Source organism: Diadema setosum, chromosome 16 (assembly GCF_964275005.1).
Source record: "Diadema setosum chromosome 16, eeDiaSeto1, whole genome shotgun sequence".
NCBI lineage: Eukaryota > Metazoa > Echinodermata > Echinoidea > Diadematoida > Diadematidae > Diadema > Diadema setosum.
In genome coordinates, this window is record NC_092700.1 from 30,250,373 (window position 1) to 30,277,100 (window position 26,728).

The 26,728-nt window shown below is 39.2% G+C and overlaps 1 protein-coding gene and 1 long non-coding RNA gene across 3 annotated transcripts in view; both read left to right on the top strand.

Annotated features, from left to right (window-relative positions):
• Positions 1 to 23,878, top strand: part of LOC140240322 (F-box only protein 9-like) — a 37,025-nt gene extending 13,147 nt beyond the window's left edge. For both annotated transcript variants that reach the window (XM_072320104.1, XM_072320105.1), the window contains 7 exons: positions 13,906 to 14,008; positions 14,792 to 14,955; positions 15,532 to 15,731; positions 16,381 to 16,496; positions 17,183 to 17,293; positions 18,177 to 18,256; positions 22,763 to 23,878. In XM_072320104.1, the coding sequence (XP_072176205.1) occupies positions 13,906 to 14,008; positions 14,792 to 14,955; positions 15,532 to 15,731; positions 16,381 to 16,496; positions 17,183 to 17,293; positions 18,177 to 18,256; positions 22,763 to 22,871 (883 nt within the window). In that variant the 3' untranslated portion in view covers positions 22,872 to 23,878. The remainder of the gene's footprint in view (positions 1 to 13,905; positions 14,009 to 14,791; positions 14,956 to 15,531; positions 15,732 to 16,380; positions 16,497 to 17,182; positions 17,294 to 18,176; positions 18,257 to 22,762) is intronic.
• Positions 1,194 to 10,576, top strand: LOC140240323 (uncharacterized). The gene is made up of 4 exons (XR_011902023.1): positions 1,194 to 1,262; positions 4,291 to 4,388; positions 5,996 to 6,071; positions 8,906 to 10,576. It is a non-coding gene; the product is annotated as an uncharacterized lncRNA (long non-coding RNA).
• Positions 23,879 to 26,728: the final 2,850 nt, after the last annotated feature.

The following is a 26,728-nucleotide window of genomic DNA, read 5'->3' on the forward strand; positions in this document are numbered from 1 at the left end:
AAATATGTACATGCATGTCAGACCAAAAATTGCTCAAAAACGTGAATTCGTGTACAATTTCAATGGAAACTGTGCTTACAGTCAAATTTCATAAAAGCATGATTATTTTGGGGTTTTATTGATTAAAATCAACTAATAACACATTTTCTCGTTCGGAACAATGTCGCGGACAAGTTTCATCGAAAAAACAATGAAAAACATAAAGTCGAAAAAACAAAGAAATACATAAGAAATTCAAAAAACGATAAAATACTTAAGAAATTTTTTGGATGGCTCAATTTTTTTCTCTTATATTTGCTTAGGACACTAAAAAGAATATTTACACAAAAAAATGTGCCCATTTCAGGCTTTATTTAGTGATTTATACCAAATTGTCTGATTTCATGCATCATTATGCATAAATTAGCATAATTTAGCATAAATGACAATTTTTCAAAAATCTAACTTCGTAGTACTTTAGATTACATCATAGGCAATGTGCGTGCCAATTTTCGTCGCGATCGCGCGGTCGACGGCCGAGATCTGGAGGGGGGGCCTGGGAGGCCCCCCCCGGCTCTATGATCTACCTAAATAGCCCGGCCTAGTTAGGGTTAATGAAGGTGAACTTGTCCTTTAAAGTGCGTCTGCACTGGCAAGAAACATGTCTAGCGCCATCATAAGGCTCATTTTTCTCTGTGGTGCCCAGCATTTCCCCCATAATGCCAAGCGGCGTGCAGCAATTTAACCCTTCCACACTGAATTCTGAAATCCCCATAGACTTAACACACAGACCACCAGGTTCCCGTAGGGGATGGCCTTGCAGCGCAGCGGCTTGCTTCGATCCCGCATTATGCGCAGTCCAGTGCATAGTATGTATACCATGATCGATGGTACATCCCATGGTTATGCGTACGTACGTTGTCACGTAAATCACTTCGCGATCTGTTCGGTGCTTTCAAACACTGTCTTCAACACTCAGATCGTTTATTCTGATCTTTGTGTCGAACTTCAATCTGCGTGCCATTATGTCGCGGATACGACTTGGTAAATGCTGGATCCAGTGGGAGGAGGTGCGAGCTGTTTATCGGCAAGAAATGAACAAGATAAACGTTGCCCTTCACGGCCCATCAAGCCATTCAACACAGGATGACTTTGCTGGTCATCTGCTGGATGTCCACCACTCGCACTGGGCATCAGCACTGTGTGCCAGGATTGCGGGATCAACCCATTGTGCAAGTTTCTACATGCACTCAGACTGAGTCAGAAGCCTCTGATAAGCCAAGGTGGGTGAAACTCAACTTGTATGATATATAATTGTACCTATTTTTTATTCAGTTGCAAATGACATTCACTGAACGCTGAATTTATAACCTTCCAAATCCATGTAACGATAGCGTTACCGTTACTTGAATTACCGGTACAGTTGTACCGCAGCGTTGATCATGGCTTAATTCATGCAACTATCGCGATGAACGATGACACAATTTAAAACAGTCTTATTCACATTTTTTTTTTTTTAAATGATTATCACAATAAATACTGACGTCCAACTTACGACAAAAAGTACTATGATGACTCAATGACTAGACCTAGGCCTGATTAAGTCAATTAGTGAACGTGTATGGTCACAGTAGTAGACCCAGCCATACATGTAAATTATCACTAGCCGTATATGAACGTTTTCATTTTTAGCTTATTGTTCCTCACTAACCCAGCCTCAACAAATTGTCAAAATTTCTAGGAAGGGAAATCATGATCAATTCAAGATATGTTATCTGTTTTCCAATTGCAATCTCGAGATTGGTGTCATTTCTCACATGTGTGGTAATATTCAGGGGGACAGCACATCAGCTGTACATAGAGTCTATACTTGTAGGCCTAGATCTACAGTAGGACTAGGTCTACAGTAGGACTAGGAACCGCGTGTACATTTGCTCTGGTACTACTAGTCACTACTAGACTACTAGTGCTGACTGTAGTACTAACGTTAGATCTGTAACTCTTACCGTCTAGTTATCTTAGTACTAGCAAAGATTTATGTGCGAGAGATAACGCATCTGGAGCTTTCATCACTCATTGTGTTGGACTTCATGAAAACTCAATAAAGAGCATGAAATTTGAAGGAATATTTTTCTGCACATCGTGTAGTATATCTAAATCAGCTATTGAAAATAATTTTTGGTCGTACAAAACCTTATGGTAATAAAATGCTTGACTACATGTACAGTTGTAGCGACAGTCTTATACAGGGCAGCTTGCATGCAACGTTGCAGACAACTGGGTGCAATTGAACTCACATGGTGACCGGCAATAGATTGCGCAGACCTGCAGCCTGTGCCTCCATGGGATATGGGTTACCACTTATCGCACAATCCTGCAGGCAACACCTCCACTGGTTACAAAAATAAGATTTGGTATTCAAACCCTTGGACTGACTGGAGGCCCTGGCTGCAGGATTGCACAATCTATCGTTGGTCAGGTGCAATTGAACTCACATGGTGACCGGCAATAGATTGCGCAGACCTGCAGCCTGTGCCTCCATGGGATATGGGTTACCACTTATCGCACAATCCTGCAGGCAACACCTCCACTGGTTACAAAAATAAGATTTGGTATTCAAACCCTTGGACTGACTGGAGGCCCTGGCTGCAGGATTGCACAATCTATCGTTGGTCAGATTTTGTGAGCTCACTTGCACCTAGTTGCCAGCGCGTTGCATTGCGAGCTGGACTGTATGAAAGACGTAGACATTAAATTCATTATGCCTTTCATACATGTACGTACCTGTACTGTACTTTTTCGAGTATGGTTACAGTTGTAGTTCCCTGTTTCGGTAGGTTGTATAATATAACAACTAAGGACAGTTGGGGCTCAGTAACTGGACACCAATTTTACTAAGATTTAAAATGAGAAAATTGGGTGTTTTTTACGTCAAATGGCCAAGGTCAAAGAGAGCATATCAGAATAAATTGATTTGATTTGTGGGCATTATTGGAAATACAAGGCCAGAACAAAAGGAAGGTACAGGCACATTTGTACAATGTATAATTGTCACACATGCAAAACTGCTATTTCATACATTTACACTGTACAGACCCTACGTGTACACGCCAATGTACACTCCCATCAAATTCAGCACCTTTTCTTTGCCATCATAATATCAATATACAGTGTAGTAGAAATACTGATTTCTTGATGTCAAGATAGCTTTGTAGCGGAGTAATTGGCTGTCCTTGAGTGGTATACCTGATCAATTATGTGAAGCCAGATGAATATTGCACGATGGACGAGTGTAATATTCGTCAAGCTGAATGCAATATGTCTGGTATACCATGAAAGGGTAGCCAATATTATGATCATTATGCAGATCTGCCCCCAAAGATGCGTGAACAGTGGTTTGGAATTCATGGAAATCGCTTAAATTGAAATTGCATTTTACACTAGTTTATGAAATGAAAGAATTCCATGTCTCATCCACCTTTACTGGTACGAAAGCACAGTCGCACGCTACTCTAGCGCACTGTCATACCATCTCAGTAGGCTACCGGGCCATGCAGTATGGTGTATTGTTTCACAGAAATCTTTTACAGTAACCTATTGGGATTTTCATCTTTCTTCTACATGGTCATTGCTGCATGATTGGTAATAAAGGGGACAGACTACATGTTTTTAGTGTGCTGCTGAAACCTCTCATATAATATTCACTAATGTGATATGAAAAGTCTGGGGTACAGTACATTTGTATGCATGGTATCCAACTAACATTATGTTTTATGCTGTACTGCTCTAACCTTGATTTACCTTGATGTTGGGCATAAAGTATACTCGATGTATAAACTTATTTGCCCCTGTGCATCATCTTTGTGTTAGTTCTCGGTCATCAGAATAATCTGACTTACTTGTAGCCTCTGCAGCTGATAGCACAACATCACAGACAGAAACCATCTCCACCTCTGCAGTTGCTGACAAACATTGTACAGCATTGTCTTCTTTGAGGTTGTGCTCCTCTGAAATATGTAGTGCATTGTCAATCACCTCAGAATCCATAATGTCCACTGGACGATTTTGATTGCATGGAAACCTTACTCTTTGCATGCTCTGCAGGTTGATTAAAAAGGTATTTTACACACAGAGGTCAGCTACAGTGTCTAACAGAGCCCTAAGGCGATGTCAATGTTTCAAGGCACTCTTGGAATTTTGTGCCAATGGAAATACATTGTGTGGAATAACAATGAGATTTAATTTTTCTTCAAAGTTAGATGTCTTTGGTTATATTGTGTAGTACAAGCTGTCAGTTCATATGTTTTTCAGAGCAACTACTGCTGAAGATCTACCTGCAGGAAGCTCTGTCCAGATACGTCTCAAACTCCCAAGGACTCAAGAATTGGGCCAGCCGGTAGATACTTCAAGTGAGATTTCTTGAAGCGTACATTGTAGTATTGATAGGGTCCGAAATTTATTTTGTGATCATTGTTTGTTCTTACAGCATAATCCTGTCGGGATGGATAACAAAAATATCCTATAAACCCAGAGATGCCGACTATTCTGGAATATTCATTAAGCCTGTCAATAGCCCTCCCCCATACAGTTTGTTTTTCCTGAGTGGCTAATAGTAGATGGTTGCCTCTGAAGACACAGTACATGAATAGTGTAATGTATTCATACACAAACCTCCTTATCATCTGTTCGGTGATACGAAAAAAAAAAAAAAGGTGACTTACAGTTACTAAGTAAGTTCAAACTCAAGACCTTTATTGGTCAACTAAAGCAGTCATGACATTGGGATGAGTTATTTTGATTTGGATAGATATGCTGATATCTAACACCAAACATGGAAAATAGCTCATGATTGGCCAATTTCTGGATACCTTGTAACGAACAGTGCTGGGAATTCATCTGACTTCTTGAGTCTTTTGCTGATTTTACCCATAAAATAGCATGCAGTATTTAGGATGTATCCTGCTGGAAACATCAAGTTATATACCGGTACTCATTGTTCCTGTTATTTCTTTCCAGAAATGTTCTGCTGAAGTGGAAGTTTACCATCAGCAAAATTAGTGTTATTTTAAGTTCTGCAGCCCAAGATATCTTCGGCCTCGTATCTCAGAGGAAAAATGCCAGCTGAAATAACTTGTGCATTGGAAGCAATGTTCTGAATAAGGAATGAAAGAATGCAAATGGCCATCCAACTGATCCAAATGTTCCTCTCAGAGAAAACATTAAAAAAAACATGTTTTCTTTGGTCAGAATACTGCCTTTAGTATACCAGACGATGTTTAGTTTGTGAGTTATTCAGAAAAAATGTTTTTATTTCATATACCGGTATACAAATCAAATGATTTTATTAAAACTCTTAAAACCATTGCTTTGATAAGAGTGTGATCCCTCAGCTACATTGTAAAGGAACAATACATGTGTACTCTATACTCTACACAGTGTGTCCTACAGTGTATACCCATTGACCAATTACCATTCAATTTTAGGAGTTTGTTGTAAAAGAATGTTTGTAACCTTTACATTTTTTGAGAAGTACACTGTATTATACTCAAGGTCATTGCTGCTGTTTGCCACACATCATACTTTTCATGGTAAATGCACTGTACAATGATTGCCTTTTCAATATGTTATTCCCATCCATATTAAAAAGACAATATCGTGATCACAAATTGTGTGTAAAAGAGCATTTGCAACACCCTATATCTGCACTTTTTTTCAGCCAATTAGCATATATTTTTGGGTACATTTTTTTTTCACGTATCCCTGAGAATTTTCTTGACCATAATACATACTGATGTGTTCTTTCTAGGAGTGTTGTGCTACCTTGCTCGTTGATAACTAGGACTCTAAAAATCTAGGATCAAACTGTAAAATTTTGTACTCGACTCGACATGAAAATGTCATTTACTGACACTCATTCGGAAAATATATGTCATTAGTATAATTGAAAGTAATTATCAATGACTTTGTTGCATTACATGTATGTGGTTAATTAAGTATGCTTTGTTTGTGTTTACAGCTCGTAGGAGAGCTCCTCTGCGCAGAGGAGTGTTGTTTTCACCGATCAACTCTAAGACCCTCCTGAACCAAGTCAGGTGAGTATCAAACTAAAAATTATCATTGTTATGCACAGGCTTATTGACAATAAAATGCCCACAAATTTGACCATGAATCCTTTTTATTCCTCTGTCCGATGGGTGCTTGAGGCATGATATTTTTGGGTTGTAGGTCTGTCTGTCTACTTTAGTATACGCGATAACTTGAGTAATACTGAGCGGAATTTGACCAAACATAGTCCGACTATGAAGTATGATTGGGCAATCACTTGATTAGAAATTGGTCGTAGGTCAAAAGTGAAGGTCATCTAAAACAGTTTATGCAATAACTCAAGACTGTATTGAGCAAATTTCAGCAAACTTGGCACAAGGGTAAAATATGATAGGGCACTAACTTGATAACATTTTGTGTAAAATTGGCAAGAGTCAAAGGTCAAGGTCAAATTCTAAAAATTCACTGTGTGATATTAAAACTCAAGACTGGATCAAGCAAATTTCACTAAACTTTGCACAAGGGTGAAGCAAGGTGGGATAATCACTTGATTAGACTTTGGGTAAAATTGGGTAAAACTTCAAAGGTGGATGTAGCAAATCTCAATAAACTAGAGCAATGTACAATGTACATATACCTCAAACAAACATAATGAATGTTCGATATTCTGAAGGTTCATTATTCCGAAGGTTCGTTACTCCGAAACACACATATTCCCAATACCTAGAGGTTCGTTAATCCGAAAATGAAAAAGGTTCATCAATCTGAACATTTGTGGCGTTATTCCAAAGATTTGTTAATCCGAAATGATATTTGGAAAAACAAATCTTCGGAATAACGAATCTGCGGACTGAAGAGCCTTCGGAATGACAAACCTTTGGAATAACGAGCTGTAACCCTATTGGATACCATGTTACCAGGTCTAATAATTGGGGTCTGTGACAAGACTATACTCTTGGCGCTGTTCCCAGGCCATGACCAGGTGCCAGTTAGCCTTTTGTCAAGGCCCTCTCGCTGTATGGTGAAGAGAGCCCAGCTGAGTGGGGTTGCGCTGGCGCGCTCGGCTGGGCTCGCTTCGCTCGCCCATTACAGCGAGAGGGCCTTGAGAAAAGGCTAGGTGCCAGTTGTAATACGATCTCACGAAAGAATGCTTGTGTGCGCCGTGTTCCTTTGTCGGTAGCCCTTCCCAGGCCCCAACCCTGTCTAGCACTTCTGTCTCTTTACTAGTAGTTGGTGTTTTTGTTTTTCTGATGGTAGTGGTCTCTGTCTTGGGTCTGTGTGTGTTTTGCATCTTTCATGTGCGAGGGGAAAAAAAGAGACAGAAAAGAACTTCAAGAATTCGAGGAAGTCTTGCGGATTTTCTTTCTCGTCATTCACGCTAGGGGAAAAAGGAGGGGGGGGTATTTTTTTTCTGAATTGTTCATGGCAGGGGAAAGAGGAGACAGGGAGAGAAGCGTTTGTTGCTCTTTTTTCTCTTCAATCCTGTTTACATACATTTAGTTACTCTGAAGCATTGATAAAAATTTGCTGCTGTGAAGTCAATAGGACATTAAAATAAGAAGCCTCCCATTTACTTCTGTTCATCGAATCTTCACCTAACTACTGTACCTTTAGAGTATGGTAACAGGAATAGCAGAAATAGTTCTGGTTACCTTGACATGTGTTTGCAGGGAAATCGTGGATGCACTTGAAAAATAGTAGACTTTTTGAAGCTTGAAGTTTGTTATGAAGCCACATATACAGTGTACAAGTTTTGTACATGTAGGGCTCATCAGTTGTTCGATTTCGGTATGAATTTGGAAAGGTTGCAACACAGTTTAGTTAGCACAATTTCGTCAATTCCAAATCAAATTTAGGAGACAGAATCAATTTTCTAAGCCAAGTATCGGAAATCCCAATCAGAGCTGCATATGATAAATTGATATGTCGTGTTACATTGTATCTTGTAGTTTAGTAATGACCAAAGATTCAGGGTTACCTCAAGAAAATCTGATGCATTGCTAAATGAATTACAATATGGAAGATATATTGGTACAATGAAAGATTTTCTACATGATTTGACTCACAAATATTGATTAAGTTGACTGACAAAATTATGTACCTGAACCTATATGCTCAACATAAAATATTTTAGAAACGTATTTGCCATAAAACCATCATACTAATGTGACGCCTAGAGCATATAAGTCCAAAGACAATGTTTTATAGTGGTAATTTAATCGCCTGTGGCTTGTGGGGTTTGATAAGACGGGGTTTGGTTTTCCCACAGACCGTATTGAATTTGGAGGAGAAACTTGCAATCTGCTCCATAAACCATTTTCGTACTGTATCCAGATTTACACAATTATACTTGTTTCCTTCCATGCGCTCATTGACAACAATTCGAAGAACTTGTCACAGACAGTCAGAATCTTCCTTGTTCACGACGCTGTTACAAACTTCACATGAGCGCGGACAAAGTTTGTTGGGTTGTCATTATTTGTTTACAAAAATACAATCTGAATACATGAGAAACCCGTTCATTAGCATTGACAACAATTCTAGAACCTGGAACAAACAATACTGGACACAAGAGACACAATATGGTTTTATGCTCCTACTTGCTCCCGAAGCTCGGACAAGCATCGCATGAGCTCGAACAAGCTTTTAGGGTCGCCATATGGGCATCCTTTATTGCAGCAACAAGTCTTAATACATGATAATATCATCTATTACCATTGAATGTTATGATGTCTAGTCAACCAACATGCAAACAAAAACAAACAATCAACAGTCAATGAATTAATGCATGCGCATTTTGTGTTACAGTACTTTTGATGTACAGCTGTAGGCAGAATTTGTTTCATTATTTTTCTTATTTATTTCTGTCTCTCATGCGTAGGCCAAGGTGGAGGCGCTCACCAGGGATCAAGTCAATGAGCTGGCCATCACGAACTTGAAAAGGACAGCTGGACTATTCGAAGATTTCTTCGAGCAGTTTGTTCATCCACCGCCACAGCCGCCACGAGAGCCAGAGCCAGAAGCCGTGCCTCCATGGTGCAAATGTGGGCGGTGCAGGGAGATGGCGCATGACGTAGAGAAAAAATGCTGCAGAAAAGCTAACATGCAGTGTCACTCGCTCTCTGCACGATTCCGTCGCCTCTGTTTGGACCCAGCTGTACTCGACATCGTTCGCCACAACCTGGAGAACCAGCACGCCTGGGCCGCAGACAGGGGCAACAGATCATACCGTCACGCGTCATATCGCACATACATTGTACGTCCATTGGCAGCACGACAAATTGGGCGCTGGCAATCGAAGAGTGGTTCCCTCCTGTTCTGTCTGGGCCATTAGAACCGAGTACAGTACTCATCTGCTAACGGGCACTATGTAGGTTATCAGGAGGTCAAAGGGTACCGAGATGGTTATAGGGTCGAACTTTATATTCCTTCCACAACCATTTTCCTTGTATCTTGGATCTTGCAACATACTTTCAATAGACGACACTGGTTGCTCTTAGTTTGGTTAGGTCTTACGATTATTCTATGAGATGTGTGCTCATAGTACATGTAACATAGTGAAGTATCCCTTTGTTGTAGGCCTACTATCTATTACGCATGAGTGATTCTTTATGCACTTATATGCAGGTATCAATTACTGTATGAGACATTATGTTCATTTCAAGACACTAGTGATATTGTAAAATGCTGAATAGGTGAGTAAATCTAACAGAACACGCCAGAGATGACGAACTTCCTTTGTGGCTGATACATGTATAAAACTACATGTGGAAAAAAAAAAATGTACAAGACATTTTACCGATAATGTGTATACAAGTATGTATTGAATGGAGATATTTCTAAACATTTTCTTTGTATTTTTATTGTCTGCAAAGGCTGCAGATATTTCTAAACATTTTCTTTGTATTTTTATTGTCTGCAAAGCTACTTATTATGCCTCCATCTTGCGGTAACTAGTTATTTAGACTTTGTTTCACCCCATCCCTATGCTAAAACGTTTGTATGCACATTCTGCCAGCAAAACATATATGAATATGATATGCACATCCTCATTGACAGAACAGGGTTTATAGTTCGTGAGGTGGGATGCTTCTCTATATCAACACATGGCGGTCTATCTCCTACCTCCATGATAAACTGTTGGTTTGATGTAGACTGTGAAGTTCGCAACTCAACATCATCATGGATTTGAAGGTTGAAAATGGCAAAGCCTCTTATCCCCCAAAATATACAAGACAGAATATGTGCAAGATTTACATGCAAACGGGATGTGCTCACCCTTGTCAAAATCCCTGTGCAGTGGATGGTGAAAGAAATATATAATGTAAGTTGGTGTGTTGTCATTATGCCTACACATACATTAACTGTGGTAGTGAGTGTTTGGTGTATTTCCTACAGATCTCGTTTTGATAATATATTTTTCTCTGTGGTTGGTTTTCACATTAGCACAAGCTAATCCTATCCCTTTAGCATTTGTACATGATAACCATGGTACTATACATGTGTATTGAAACAGTTTCGCAATAAACACAAAGAGCAAAGAAGGAAACAATCACTCGTTTCTTTTTCTGTCCTAGGTGTCCTGAGATTTATGCAACTAACTCTGGTAAAGAAGGAAACGCGACTTCGTTTCTGAGTCCGACATCAATACTCACAAATCTTGTGTTCCACTTTGTTCCACTCACCTGCATAGCGTACTAGACCAGTTTTGTAGTGAATTTCAAGTTATATTTTCGTCCCTGCTTAGTGGCAGAAACAGCTCAGAGAACCTGTCAAAAATAGTTGGATTCAGAGTTCTGACTGAAATTCCTCCTGAATGTTGGAGAAAACACCTTATGAGCTGGAACAAGCTCTCGAATTGGTCTAGAAATCATTGGAAGTATGCATGAAATTTGAACACTAAGCCATGTCTTGCTCGACTATTTCAGTTACCACACTAAGGTCAGAATTCCTAATCACAAGTAGCCCGCATTTCATGTAGAAACATTGCGAACGACATCCGACTATACAGGTCACAAAAAGATACATTTATCGATACGATATGACCACTTTATTTTTATTTTGAGGTTATTGAGAATTTGCTAATTGATCTGTAGAGGGAATTTAGGCGTTTTATTTGCCAACCCGCACGACAGCAGAGCATTTTGTAACGTACAGTTGTATTCGAACAGACCATTTCCATAATGTATTCAAATTTATGAACATTTCCTTACCTGCACCGTGACAGAGACTATTCAACCTGTGTCAAAAACATTTGGATCCAAAAGATAGAATACAGGGTTAGAATCGGTTGCTCGCAAAGGGTTGCTATGTTGGAGATCCTTTGTTGCAGAAGTTTGCATACAATATGCAGTACACTAATAACACGGTATACATTCCGAAATTTATCCTGTCACAAGCAGTAGACAATTTTAGTTGTGTACACGTATTAAAATTTATGGACATTTTTTCTTCCCCGAGTGATGACAGTTCATGTGACTTTTTGCTAAGACGATTACTGTCTTGAAAATCAGTGCAGATTATATTTGCTGAAAAGGGTCGGACATTTCGGTCAAAGTTTCGGACAAAGTAGAGATCCTTTGTTCAAGAATACACAAAACCTATAACCTATAATATCAGGAAAGCACTGTATGTCGTATACATATTGTATTAGATTGTGTGTATCATGCATCTGTCCACATGACAAATATTCCTTGTGATGATATTCCAGCAGAATTACACCTGTTTATTGAACATCATTACTGGCGTCATGTGGGGTGTACATGCCTTTTGGTTATTTGTTAGTAATGACAAAACCTTAGTGACGGCTCAATAAACGTTCGTATTGAGTTCACTTCTACAATCATGGATTCCCTAGCAACCCTAAAGCTATAGACAGGGCTCATGTAATGTTTGTCTGAGCTTCGGGATAAACCAAGTTATAACCCTGCACCTGCATGTGCATGGATTCCGTCTTTTGAATCAAATTTTCTGCAACATTATCTTTGGATGGTACTATAAGTAGTCAGTGTGCAAAGGGACGAAATTATAAAGTTGAATTCATTACGAATCATTAGTGCTCACGGATGAAAAGTTTTGCAAGGGTACAAATTCAGAATTGGCAATATGCACCTGCCTACTGGCCTAACTAAGTCCTTTGTGGTCTGATCCTTCTGGAGATGTGTGTTTGGCAAAAGATAAAGAGTAATACATCTGAATCTCCTGTATCTCGGTATAAAAATACCTAAAATGTTGTTCCTTGGTGCGATGCTTTCATAAGTTATTCAGCTGAAAACATTTTCTGTGTAAACCTTCAATTTCGCTGGATATACTGTAATTTCCATGGTCCCAAGGACTCCTTCATAATGAGTTTCTATGCAAGCCTTTCACTTGCTTCTTTCGGACAATTTCTATATTATTTGGTAGCCTTTGCTGCGCAAATTTCAAGAGGTTTGTTTTGAACAGGGAGATGGAATCCACTGAGGCCTGGTTTTATGTATGTTGCAGAGTTGCCATTTCTGAAATACTTGTCCATTAGATTTGTTATTCTGTGACAAGACTGATTAAGAGCATTTTGCAGATTGGATTTCAACGCTTCATGAAGTAATTTATCATTATTATTATTACTGTATCATTATTATTATTGTCACTACTATACTACTACTGCTTCTGCTGATACAATTACTTGTACTACTAATACTACTACTATTCTTATTCTTATTATTATCACCATTATCATCCTCATTGTTACTATCATCATTATTATAAGGACCTACTATCTTCAACCACCTACTATCGACCATCTTCAGTAACATTCATGGACACGGGTTTTAGTCGTCCTTCTCGATCTTTACTGTTTTGGTTCCTGGACTGTTTTTTTTTTTTTTTTATTTATTGACATATTCATATTTATGCATGTGATTCATGTTCACAAGCATTTGTACAGTTGTAGCCGTAGGGCCTTGACATTGATTATGATATACAACTGTACATGTAATGAAAAAATAAACAACACAAAATCAACTATGCAAAACGTACGGGAAAGTGAGGTATAGCGAAACCGTTATCGGTGTATCGCCTACACAGGGCCGGAGATAGGATACCGCGGAGATCGAGGTGGGTGATAAATTTTCGTGGAAATGTGATTGATCGTTGGTACAATACGTGTTCATGCTGTGCTACGTTTATTTACGAGCTGGAATTGACAACCAACAAACTAAATGCGATCACTAATCACATGTCATCGTAATTGACCAACCCATAATCAGGCGAATAATTATAGTTCAGAAGTTACAAATCCCAGCTCGCTGGCCCGACGAAGAAACCGACGGCCACATTACAGTACTAGTAATTCACCGCCCAGCGATGTTTTTTCTGCTCGCTACGCTGGTGAGTAGGTCATTGGGCTGATTGAGTGGATTGTCGTGGATCTCTCTCGCGACAAGTAACCCGTTCCCTCGCGATCGGCCGAAAGATCGAGGCCGCGCCGGGCGGGCCGGGCTGGGCTCTCGGTACCCCACCATAATATGCACTGCTTGTGTGTGTTTTCTCGGCTCTGCGTATGCGCACAAGCTGCTGTGAGATCGTGCGCTGACCGGCAGGCGGCGATCAGCGCAGCCACAGTATAAAATAACGATGTAACCACAGAACTAGAGTTTTGACTAGAGTTCCGTGGATGTAACCCGGCCACCGGAAGTTTTGATAGATGGCGCTCTTTACAAAAAAAGTTCTGGCATCAAAATAATGACTAGTGCAGACGGGCTTTAACTTATTCCCAACAAGATTCTGAAACCCCCATGGAAATCAGTCCATTAACTTTGTGTGATATCAACAGAGAATAATTTCCTTTTTGCCCTGTAGATTTTAACATCTTGGAGATATTTTTATGATGTCGTCCCTTAGGGAAGCAGTGGATGACAACGAAGTGGACCGACTGACCATAGAACTCCACGCCATGACGACGAACGATCTAAAGAGCCACTGCCAAAACAACACTCCACAAACCGTATGTCCCCTCGTCAAGTTCTGTCATTTTCTACTAGTGTACTTAAATGAATATCTGTATTTATCTACAAATACTTAGTTGTTTTCATCTAGAAATACCTTGCTAGCCTTTTCAGGCCTCCCAATATTCTGTTGCTGGCCAATTCTGACCGGACGTTGATGTACATGTACCTTGGCATAGTTTCTCTTGTTGATTACAGGTTGGAATTACAGTTGTCCTCTTTCACAAATGTCTTAGTTTATGCCACAATCCTCTGCAAATGGCATTCAGCATGAAGGTAGAATGTGTTGAATGTTTAAATCAAACCACATACAATGTGTCACAAATTTGCTTTGTACCCTTTCATTTCCTTAAATGCATCTTTCAAGTGAAGCGTTAAGTCCAATAGACATTGTAAGTGTACGCACTATGACTGTTCATTAATTATGTATAGTGTTACTAGTGTTGATAGAGAGTGATTAAATAAACATGATACTGGGTTTGTCTGGTCCCACACATCCACTTCCATGTTGCCACTGTTAGCACTACATGTTCTGCAGTGAGTGTGGTTTATCTCTGTAGTTTCTATTGAATTGTCTTTGATGCGTTCTCACCATCCGGACCATATGATTCATTTGTATCACTGAGGTGATCAATCAGTGAAAGACAATTTTAGTACAATACTTTGCCTAAGTACATGGTCTGCCCAAATTTTGCCAGCCCTATGTTTGAAGTGAAATTATCAACTTATCAAAAATGTGCGGATGTAATAGAGAGTTTTTGGTTTATATTAACTTTTTACAGGCCACCCACATCTCAGTATTGCCAGTGGAGGTGCTGCTCTACATCTTTCGCTGGGTGGTGTCGGCAGACCTGGACCTACGCTCCTTGGAGCAGTTATCCAGGGTGTGCCGAGGTTTCTACGTCTGCTCTAGGGACAGCACTATCTGGAGGAAGGCTTGCTGCCGGTAAGCTGGGTTACCATCAATTGATACTTTGGGTCTTGCTCTCATCTTTTTCATTTTCATGATCACCATCACCGTTACGCTCAGCCCCGCTCTTATCTTCTTTGTTATCAGCATCATCCTTATAATCATCATCAATATCATCATCATCCTCTTTAACATATCATCCTCATCACCATCACCATCATCATTTATTATCATCATATTTATATCATTGTCTGCATCCTCGTTACTATCTTTATTATATCATCAATATCCTGATCACATCTTGTCTTCTGAAATGACTATTTCTAATTGATCATAACAATAATTTTAATCCATAGTAAAATTACATTTCTGTGTATTTCAGCATTTCTTGTTCTGTTTTTCTTCAAACAACTATATATGCACTGTGAGAAGCTGATTTAACATTGAAGTCTACTGCTGAATTCTTGGTGACTTCAGATGGCATAGATACAGTTTAGTGACAAGAAAAAAAGTGACGATGTTCGGTGTTTTTTTTTACATTCACAAATTAGATTCTCAAGGATTGTGTTGAAATCAGGGTAAACTTACACTACTTTTCACCCAAACTCTCAGGATCTGGGGGAAGATGGCCTACCTCTCGAAGGAATATCTTTCCTGGCGGCACATGTTTGTGGAGCGCCCTCACCCGCGCTTCGACGGCATCTACATCAGCCGCATCACCTATGTTCGGCAGGGCGAGCCGAGCATGGACAGCTTCTACCGACCGTGGCACATCGTGGAGTACCACCGCTTCCTGCGGCTCTTTTCCGACGGTAAGAATCTGATTTGGAGATGCAGGAATTTACCCTTGTTAGGTGATAGTGACATTACTGTAGTGTTATCATATTGATGCTCGCGGGGGGGGGGGGGGGGGGGGGGGGGGGGGGGGGGGGACGACATTTGCCCCTACGACAATTGCTCTGGTCTTATTTTCTCCAAGAACTTTGGGTTAGGGTTAGGGTTGTGATATTTGATATTTTGTGGTATTTTTGTCTCATATTAGTAAATTGTTGTCATTTGTGATTTTGTGCAGATGTAAAAAATTTATTTAGTTCTATATGACTCATCTCAAATCTAGGCTATGCACTATAATTTAGAGATGTCAAATGTCGTGAGGACAGAATGACAATATCTGAAGAGAAATACTATAAACACAGAAATTTTTGTGTATTTTGTACTACGAATTCCGAATTCTAAAACCTGTGATAATATCTTCTCAATTTATCTGCTTGTTTTGAATGGGTTGACAATTGCACAGTGCAAATTCAATAACCTGTGAATATGTTTTAAGCTGCCCATTGCGAATATTTAATCGTGCAAAAATATCTATGTTGACATTAGGCAAAAATAGCATAACTTCAATTTTTATGATATCATCCTTGTCTGACCCACCCTTTCCACATATCCATCCCTTCCAACCAGGCACTCTGCTCTTGGTCAACTCTTCGGATGACCCCCAGAGCGTGGTGAACAAGATGAATCGCTACTCTGTCATCTCTGGCAAGATGACCGGCCGATACTGCCTGGTGGGCGATATCGTAAGTGACCTGTTGCCACAGCCTAGCTTTAACCCTCACAGATCCAACTTTTCAAAAATCTACCATTGACAGTGCATGCAAGGCACGTTGCCTTTGACAATGAGGGGGTTGAATTTGTCTCACTCTGTTTCGCCTTTCTTTTTTTTTTCTTATTGTTATTTTATTATTCCCTCTGTCTATCTGCCTATCTGTCTATCTATATCCTATACTACCTGCATGTTATATGTATCTGTCTGTCTGCCTACCTGTCTGCAGTTGTATATTTGTTTATCTATCTATCTATCTACTGTATAAGCGTTATTTTCGCAAATCACAGTTGGATCGCGAATTTATCAACATGTAAAAACGTCGCCATACACCAGGGTAACAATGCATGTAAGATGGCGTTGGTGTCAATTTGCTAAAACAACATCTCGCGAAAAGGACTGTGACCTTCTAAGTCACAAAAATATCTGTATGCAAAAATAACAGCTTATACAGTATCTTTCTATCTATCTATCTATCTATCTATCTATCTGTCTATCTATCTATCTATCTATCTACCTATCTATCTATCTATCTATCTATCTATCTATCTATCTATCTATCTTTCCATATAACTATCTACATGAGTGTATCTATCTTTATGTATGTTTATCTGTTTTTCTATTTGTCTCTCATTCTGTGACCATGGGATACCCTCACAGATGGAGGCAGTCCTGGAGAAGGAGAAAGTGAGGGAAGTGGATCCTGGTAGGAGGTACATCCGGAGCCACACCTCCCACACCATGCCAGAGTCTGAGCAGACGTTTCACATGGTGAGAAATGTGTGGTGCAAACAAACTTAGGGCCCACGTTCTTTATTGTTGGTACCCCCTCTTGTGTAATCTCCCACGTCCCAATTTCCATCTTCTAATGATGTTTGGCATTGCTCAAGCAGGTGCCAGATTCTGTCTCGTATTGTTATAGGACCTTATGTATGTTGACTTGTGTTGATTTATAATACCCTGATCTTCACTTACATGGCCAGATAAAAGTATGTGCCACATGCTTTATGGTTTTTCTGTGATTAATTCTTCTGATTACTATAATCAGCCCACAAAAAAAAAAAAATAAATGCTTTCAGAGTGAAATTCTGTGGATGAAATCATCTGTGAATCACTGTTAATCTACTAATATGATTAGCATAATACATTGGAATACACCCTGCACTAGTCTGAGCACAATATCTTGCATGTTTCTGTAGATTGTCTTTAGTTTATCATATTAGTAAATATGAAAACATGTAAGTTATGCTCTGTTTAGAGGAAAATGCATTCCAATCTCTTGAAATTACGGTAGTCATCATATTTCATATGTAACAAAACTAAGTAGAAGTTCTTGCCCTAGTACCAGATACAAGCAGCCATCTTCAAACTTTGGATAGTCTTCCAGAAAGTAATGCAGAGTCTTTTGAAAAAAAAGCAATAATATGTCACACTCTATAGCTTGTTTTTCTTCAAGCGAGCTCTTTTGTTCCCTGCCATCTTCACCCCTGTCCTTACAAAAATAAAGTCTGTAATCCGTAATGTTACTTTTTTTAATTATTATTTCAAACACTGGGCAATGTATAGATAATAATTCCCGATGAGTTAAGTGTATCCTGAAAGGCATGCCAGCCAATTCACATGTTGTCCAACTCACCCTCTTCGTACTGTGCAGGATTTGAGAATCTGCAACCATGGTCACAGGCCAGACACGAAACTGGAATGGCATCACTACGCCTGCCACACCCGTTACAGGTGAGTGTGACACGGGGTGTGGTAGACGACCTCTGATGAGTATATTACCTCTTTTTCTGCCAAGGACTTTGGACAATCTGTGCTGTGCTATTGGGTTCAAACAGAAAGAGGACCAGGTGTGAATGGGGGTAAACAAAATGAGGGTTCGTTATTGTATTGCCCATGTGTTTTCTATCAAGGGTAATGAAATATTAGAAATGTTGGGAACAGCTCCCATTTTCTAGTCTTTTATTTCCAGCAAGAAATCCCAAAAGAGGGTTCTTTGCAAATGAGTGAATGTTTATTTGTTTGTTTTTCTTAAAACACTATTTGGAGTGCGAGTGCAAATGTATTTCCACACCCTGTTAGCCCTGAGATTGCTGATTGTCATGGAAAACCCCATACTGCCCCCCCCCCCCCCCCAAGGAAAAACGCAGTATCTACATCCAGCTCTATTTCTAAACAACCGAGATATTCACCGTTTCATATTTTTGCCAAAGCCCCTGGAAAATATACTCTTTTGAAAAATTCCTTCATTGTGGAATTTTAGTCTATCTAGCTACCAATTTTCCTGGAAAATATCATTTTGTGTTTTGGTTTTGTTTTTAAGTTATTGATGAAAATGTAGATACTTTGGGGAAACCCCATGCAATTGACTGATTTCCCCAAGGAAAAACGCAGTATCTACAATGGAACGAATTTCCCCAAGGAAAAACGCAGTATCTACAGCGGAATGACTAGGATTAATCTTCTGTATGTACATCATTGTACAAGTATTCATGATGCACCATCCTCAACCTTGGGCCCTGGGGGATGCATCCTCCATCCCCCCATTTTTGCCCTGACGAGCAGGCTTCATAACATTAAAAAATAACAGATCGTTCTTGGAACGTTTTGCTTTTTCAGATTGCAGCTCAAACCTAAAAAGTAAAACATTCCCAGACCGATCTAGCTGTAACGTTACGTGTTTTAACCATGAAGCTTGCCAGGGCTGTAATGTGGTGCTACTAATGGCCTAGCCGCTAACTAGCATCTAGATCTAGATCTGTACAGTCTAGGCTAGAGTCTGTCTAGAACCACCTAGACCAAAATAAATTTGAATCGGATGTCTGGATCTAGATCGATCTAGACTAGCTAGTTTTTATAGAATCTAGACTTCTATATTGTTTTTCTAGGCTGGCTACGTAGCAGGCTACACGAGTCTACAGCCTCAGGCTATACATGCACAATACTGACAGAAAAAAAAAAAATAGCCTAGTAGAAGGTTTAGTCTAAGCCCTACACGAGACAGGACTCTTTTATTAGAAAAAATACATCTAACGGTTAGGTCTAGATCGAAGTTACATCTGCTCTCTAGGCCTATTCCTTCTGGATCAAACCAAAGTTTTTTTTATATCATGTAACGTTAGGCCTAGGCCCTAGGCCTAGGGCCTAGATAATTGAACGAATTGACACTTCACTAGACTTAGGATTCTAAGTGGTTGAGTTTTAGTTTTAATAGACTTCTTACTTAGTTTTATAAACAGGCCTGCCCTATCATAGGCCTATTCTAGTCCTACACTAACGTTAGATCTTTCTTTAGACTTTCGGAATACGGACCCTGAAAGTTCTGATTAACGTTAAGTCTAACGCTAGAAAAGAGACGCAAGACTCAAACGTTACTGTCTAGACAAGTCTTAGACTTGTTGTAGGCCTAGGCCTATTCTAGTCCTACTCTAGATCTTTCTTTAGACTTTCGGAATACGGACCCTGAAAGTTCTGATTAACGTTAAGTCTAACGCTAGAAAAGAGACGCAAGACTCAAACGTTACTGTCTAGACAAGTCTTAGACGTAGAGTTTGTTGTTTGTAGACTTAGATCTACAGGGTCTAACATGTTACATAACCTGACATTTATCCAACACAACGCAAATAGGTCTAGATCTAACAGTTATGAGTTAGATCTATTGCCTTTCGCCGAAATTTTCGGATTCGGAGCCTGAGGAATTTTGACTAGGGTCTAGGCCTTACAAAGTTACTTCACAACAAGTTAATATTGAAATAGTACGGAAGATGTTCATCATCGAGGTAGAATATGAAAGAATAAAGCTGATCGTTTATCACACGATGCGAGGCCAGTAAACACAAATGTATGCATTATGATTTGTGTTTACCTCGTCCTCGCTTCGTGTGACAAACATGCATTTGTGTTTACCTCGCTTCGTGTGACAAACGATCAGCTTTATTCTTTCAATATTGAAATAGTTTTGAATAACTTACTCATTATCTGCAGATAAATTTTCTTGAGGGCTAGGCTCACGAGTGTCCTAATCCAAGTACACACTCCCACTGTATGCTGACTAGCCGGACCCTGTGCTGACTGCATGCTGCAGTGCAGCTAGGCTGCAAGCTGTCAGTGTTGTGCTGTATTGTTTTAATGTGCACTCGGTTAGTCTTAATCACACACTGTGTTTTATATAAGGATCACGATCTCATCAAGATATTTACTAATCATCATTGTTTCGTTTAGATATTTTGAACATTATGTTTTATTATTGAGCAAGTATATCTAAAGAAAGTAATTTACGTTCAAATTACAGAACAACCGGCAAAGTATTCACATATGTAAATAACAGTGTCTGGGGCCGTATTCTGAGAGCTAATTAAGTGTCTGATTAGCACTTAATTACCGAATTGGTATTCTGAGAGCATGATTAAGTAGGGGGTATATTAACTACCATAGCAACAAGCGTTTTGGCGGGAAGGACCTACGCGTTTGCGCGTATCAATGCGCGTGCACCTCTGAGAGGACTTAATCACAGAGTTAATTACGAATCGGTATTCTGAGGGTGTAATTAAGTATGAAAGTTAATGGAAAACTTAATGATACCAAAGAGTGTCATTAACTACTCCGATATCACGCATTACATCGTGTTTTCTCTGCCAAAACGATGCTTACCGTCTTCGGTAACCGAGGAGCGGTTGAATCTTGTTATCATGGTATCCGTAGAATTCAGAGAAAAAAAGAAATATAGCCGATCTTCGAGGAATTTTGTCATTTTATGTGAGCAGAGAGGTTGAGATCTTCGTGTGCCTAAGTGAGGGGTTGTAATCAAATACCGGAGTGTGCGCACGGAGCTCTTGGGTTGTAATTACAGGGGGCGTGCAGGAGCGCGTATTGAGGGCATATTTGCGCGTGTAATCATCATTTTGGCTTCTAACAACGCGTCTGATTGGATGGAATAACAATTAGATGGGAGGGACCTAAGATAATTACAGGGGACTTAATCATACCTTAATTACGTCCTCAGAATACCGATTTTGCCCATGATTAAGGGCCTATTAACTTCACGACTTAATCACGAAGTTAATTACAGACTTAATTACGACCTCAGAATACCACCCCTGGTAATTAAGACTAGCTTTGTAAATACTGCGTTTTTCCTTGGGGAAATATTCATCATGTAGATACTGCGTTTTTCCCTGGGGAAAGTGCAAGTTAAGTGTAGATACTGCGTTTGGCAGTTACGGAAAAGTAGCTTTCCAAACATTTTTTCAAAAATCTGAATACCAAGTCATATGAACAAGGATTGTCCACTGACTATATTTATGCAAAAAAGTGAAAATCGACAAAAATGTCAGATACTGCGTTTTTCCTGGGGGGGGGGGGGGCAGCATAGCACTGTCCACATTGTCCAAAGTCCCTGACACAGAAAGGGTTAAAGATTGCTTTGATGATATGTAGAGTTGATTCAGATAAAGAAAATGGTAGAGGAGGTATCATCAAAATCAGGGGGTATAACATGAAAGTTATGGAATTTGAAAGTTTATGTGTTTCCAGGAAATGATGACATTAGTGGCAAAAGTTATGCAGATTAGATGAGTCAAAAATGTTGTGCCCTCACAAGTCAACCATTGACCTACACACAAATCTTCACTCATATGTTGTTGCTTAATTATCCACCACAAACATGATATCAGTGATATTTTTATGTGCAAGTGATTTTGGAGAGTTGTGAGCTGTTCCATCATCACCGCAGCTCATTTGCATATTAAACCGATTGCATCCAATATCACTTTTCAGCAGAAAAACATGTGAAGCTTTATTTTTTTTTTAACTTTCTCATTGCCATTCTGATCATGCAAGTTTCTTCTAGTCATGGAAAGTCACCTTGTCTTGGAATTGCGCTGTTAATACAGAGATACCAATTGTTACTTGTGTGCAGTATCTTTTTATTTTTTTAAATGAATATACTGCAGGTATAATGGATAATACTGTTTTTCCACCGAAAAATGTTCATTTTCAGTCTTCAGAATACTGCATACCTGTGTACTAGGTTGGCATATTTCTTAATATTGAGCATAGCAAATCTGGTGCTACTAAAGCCAAAATTCACCAAAGTAGACTGATTAGTGGAAAGTATGCGATATTCTCAGGGCAAGTGTTTTCTGATGATGCATTATAGTGCAGATAGTTGCCTGAACAGATGTTACTTTGCCTGTCGCATCCTATGTTGAGGTTTATGTTTTTTCTCCCTCCATTACCAAGGTCGACTGGAAATGTGACGGTGACCGAATTCGACATGAACCACCAGTTCTCGCCATTTTACTTCTCCCGTGTCAAGAGCTATGCAAAGTTCTCAGAAGAACCCCTGTGAAGCCCGTGGCTCAGAGCTGCATTAGAGGTGTTCTGAGAAGGCAGTGTTCATCTAGTCCGATAATGATTCCGTTAACACAAAGAGCATAGTTTATGTTGCCTAACATCAAGGGTATTAAGCAGATTTGTATGATAATCTAAGTGTAATAAAGGTAAAGAAATCAATATTTTTATTAAAAATTTGAAAGATTAAATTTTTACAGAGTGGCGTATTTCAAGGTAAAGCAAGGAGAGGATGGTAAGATTTTGAGTGTCATTTCTTGATTTTGTTTGCCAAAAATCAGGCAATCCAATGTGCAGCTAGGGCATTTGTGCAAGTTGTTTTAATACCTTTCCACCCGTAAAAAATTTACTTGTGAGGAGTTACATAAAGTTTGCATTCAGAGTGCATTATTGCAATATTTGTGATTTTTACTGACATGAAGAACCTCTCGTTGGTTAGTTTTCTCCCCTTTTTCTTTTTCATTTTATTGTGAATGCTTTGAGTGTTTGGTAATTGATAAGAAGTCCTAACTAAAGCTGTTGTGTCCCACACATGTGTTCAAGGCTCCAATGCATTGTAGTCTTTTTCTGCTCCACAGTACTGTGTAAAGAAGCAAATATCTCAGTGTCTCCTTTTGCCAAATACATTTGCAATGTGTCCATGTACTACTGTATAAGCTGTTATTTTTACATACAGATATTTTCGCGAATGGAGAGGTCACAGACATTTTCACGAGATGTTGTTTTTTGCAATTTTGACACTGAGGCTAAATGTAAGTGCATTATTAGCCTAGCGTATGACAACACTTTCGCGTGTTGTTAAAATCGCGGTCCAACAGTGATTCGCAAAAGTCACGAATATTAAACTCTTGCAAAAATAACAGTTTATACAGTATTGTCTCAGATTTCCTGAACGGCTGTTGAGGATGCTCGGAGTATAGCAAAATGAAAATGTCTGTAGAAATGGCATGTACCTGTTTGTATATGTTGGTTGGTAATCAGTAGGGATTACATTGCTTCATGTTGATTTTGTTTTGTTTTGTTTTTTAATCATATTTGTAATCGGATTTCTGTTTCATCTTCTTCCTTCTAGATTCAGTGAAAACCGTTTAGTGGCCATCACTTGCTATTTCACAACAGGATCTTTTTTGCCCCATTCAATTTTTCTCAGCCATGGGAATTTGCAGTGAACAATTGCTGTTTTCACCAGTATATCATTTTTATGGCAAATGCTTGATAGCACAGAAAGAAGGCTTCACTGACTGCAATTCAGCCACTCATATCCAGAATTCAGTCTCCCAGTACACTAAAAATTCTGCTGGTATTCCATATGCCTGCAGAAACTGCCAATTGTTGCTGTAAAATAGACATATTATGCATAAGAAATATGTGAAGGAATGCTGTGGTAAAATGATTTCAATTGGGTGAAGAAAATGCAAAATATTAGCCAAAAATGATACGCTGACAGTATTGCAATCTCTGAGCATTTCCATTGTAATTGCTAGTATGTGATATTTCATAATTAATAACAAAATTAGCGCTAGCGGGATATCATCAATATTCCATATGAGCCTGAGTCACATGCAGCTTGTTGGGAAAAATGCTTCTGGTACTCTGAGGACATGATCTACTTGTCATGTAATGTTGTACCTACCAAACACAATGTACTGGATAGGGATTGCACTTCAGGGATAAAAGTTGGGTATTCTCATCTAAATTATTTTATACTTAATGACATCAAACTTCTCAGAAACACCTCATTATCTCGGCAAAATGTGTCAGCCAAGCAGGTTTCTTGTTAGACCCTTTCGATGTATTGTAACCAAATTCCAAATGATGGAAGATGAATTTTGAACCCTTGTGAGAACTACGATTCACCTTTAACCCAATGCTGACAGGATCATGGTGGGGATGGAATCCTGTGTGCTATTAGTCTATGATGATTTCAGACCCTGGGTAGTGACAGGATCATGGTGGGAATGGGGTCCTGTGTGCTATTAGTCTATAAGGATTTCAGACCCTGGTAGGGAAAGAATTACTCTCTTCATGGGGATGGGAATGGCTGTGTTAGTGATAACATGTGGGGGGGGGGGGGGGAGGGGGGGGGGCTTTACTAAAGTAAAGGGGGTGCATCACCCCCCCCCCATTTTTTCTTTTTATTTCTTTTGTTTTAACAAAAAAAGATAATAAGTGGGGGCGTGCCTACTGCGCTCCCCTGGATCTGCCACTGAATTATTTGTCTTTGTATGTTTGTTTTCTTTTACAGCTATTTGTTTCAGAAGGGTTGGATGGTGTACTCACTGCTATAATTCTTTGTGCTGACTGTTGTACATTGGACAAATGTGATACAAGTTTTCATGCACAGGACATTTCATATTGTTTCATTGTCCTCCTCTGCCCTGTGGCTTGCTTACATCATTCATATTTACTTATTTTGTTGTAACATCTTGGCTTGTGTATGCTTTTTTTCACTTACGGCTGGTTTGCAGTTCTATCATGCGAGTGTTCAGAAATTCATAAAGGCATGTTTTTGAATGGGTGACTGTATTGAAAGCTATGCTGAACAGTAAACCTCATGATTAACGTTTTCTTATAAGCCTATGATAAATCCTACCATTCAGGTATATTTTATATTATGAGGTAATCTCTATTTTGCTACTAATGCCATCAATATGTTTTATGTGAACAAACTTTATACTGACATAATTTCATCCTATATTTCTATGCTCCTCCTTAATTTCAATTTTCATGGAGCCTAGTATTATATTTGTTCAGGTTGGTGTACCCAGACTGTAAAAAAGTTTTCTGTGCGGTCAGGTCCTGTTTGCTAATGCAAGAATCAGCAACACCTATATGCTATTCATAAGGTTCGTGTGTTTGTTTGTTTGTTTGCTTGTTTGTTGTTGTTTTTTCCTATCGGCTTGGTTAGAAATTCTGGAACCATATGAACTGACAACCAATCTGGTAATTATGCAATATGCTTATACATTTCATAATCTGTACACATACTCTCTCCCTGTACGATATATAGAGAGAGGAAAATGCAAACAAATTGGTACGTGTATGTACCAATTTTTTTTTTTTTTTTTTTTTTTTTTTTTTTATGAACATAAAAAAAAAAAACCAGAACAAAACAACAAAAATCAAGTCACATGTCTTTATCTGGATTATAAAAGTGCTACCGGATTTGACCATGTCTTGTATATAGGATGTTTACATTACCGGAAGTCGTGTTCAAACATTGGGAGAAAGAGAGAGTGGAGGAAAAATAAAAAGTTTTGTTTGCTGCTGTTGCTGTTGTAGTTATTTCCCTTTTTCCAGAGAAATAAGCAGAAATTCTGGCTTGTATTGTGATGTTTTTCTTATCTATGAGGCCATCATATACAGTGTTCTCTCATACTAAACTTCACCGAATTCTGAAGAGCTGCAATCCTGTATTATAGCGTGCTTTCTTCCTACTTTCTGTATGTTTTCTTTCGCCGCCCTCGCATGAAGAAATTTGCATCAATTATCTTTGTAAATTGTCGTGTGAGGGCGCTGGTCAACAATGTACTGTAAAGATCCAGGTGACAAAGAGATTATTGAAACTGAAATGAACTTGTCTTAGGTGGTTGCTGCTATCGGCAGAAGGACATTATTAAAATGACCGTTCTTTGGCCTAAAAGTGACATCCGGCGTACCCTTGGTTTCCTGCAAAGTGGTGTTTAATGGTGTTATATACATGTTGCTAGAATAGGCCCTCCATGTATCCCTTGCGGCTTCAGAATGGATGTGTGAAGGAGTTTGTGTGTGTGTGTGTGTGTGTGTGTGTGTGTGTGTGTGTGTGTGTGTGTGTGCCCTCGTGCGCGTGTGCATGTGTGTGTGTGTGTGGGGGGG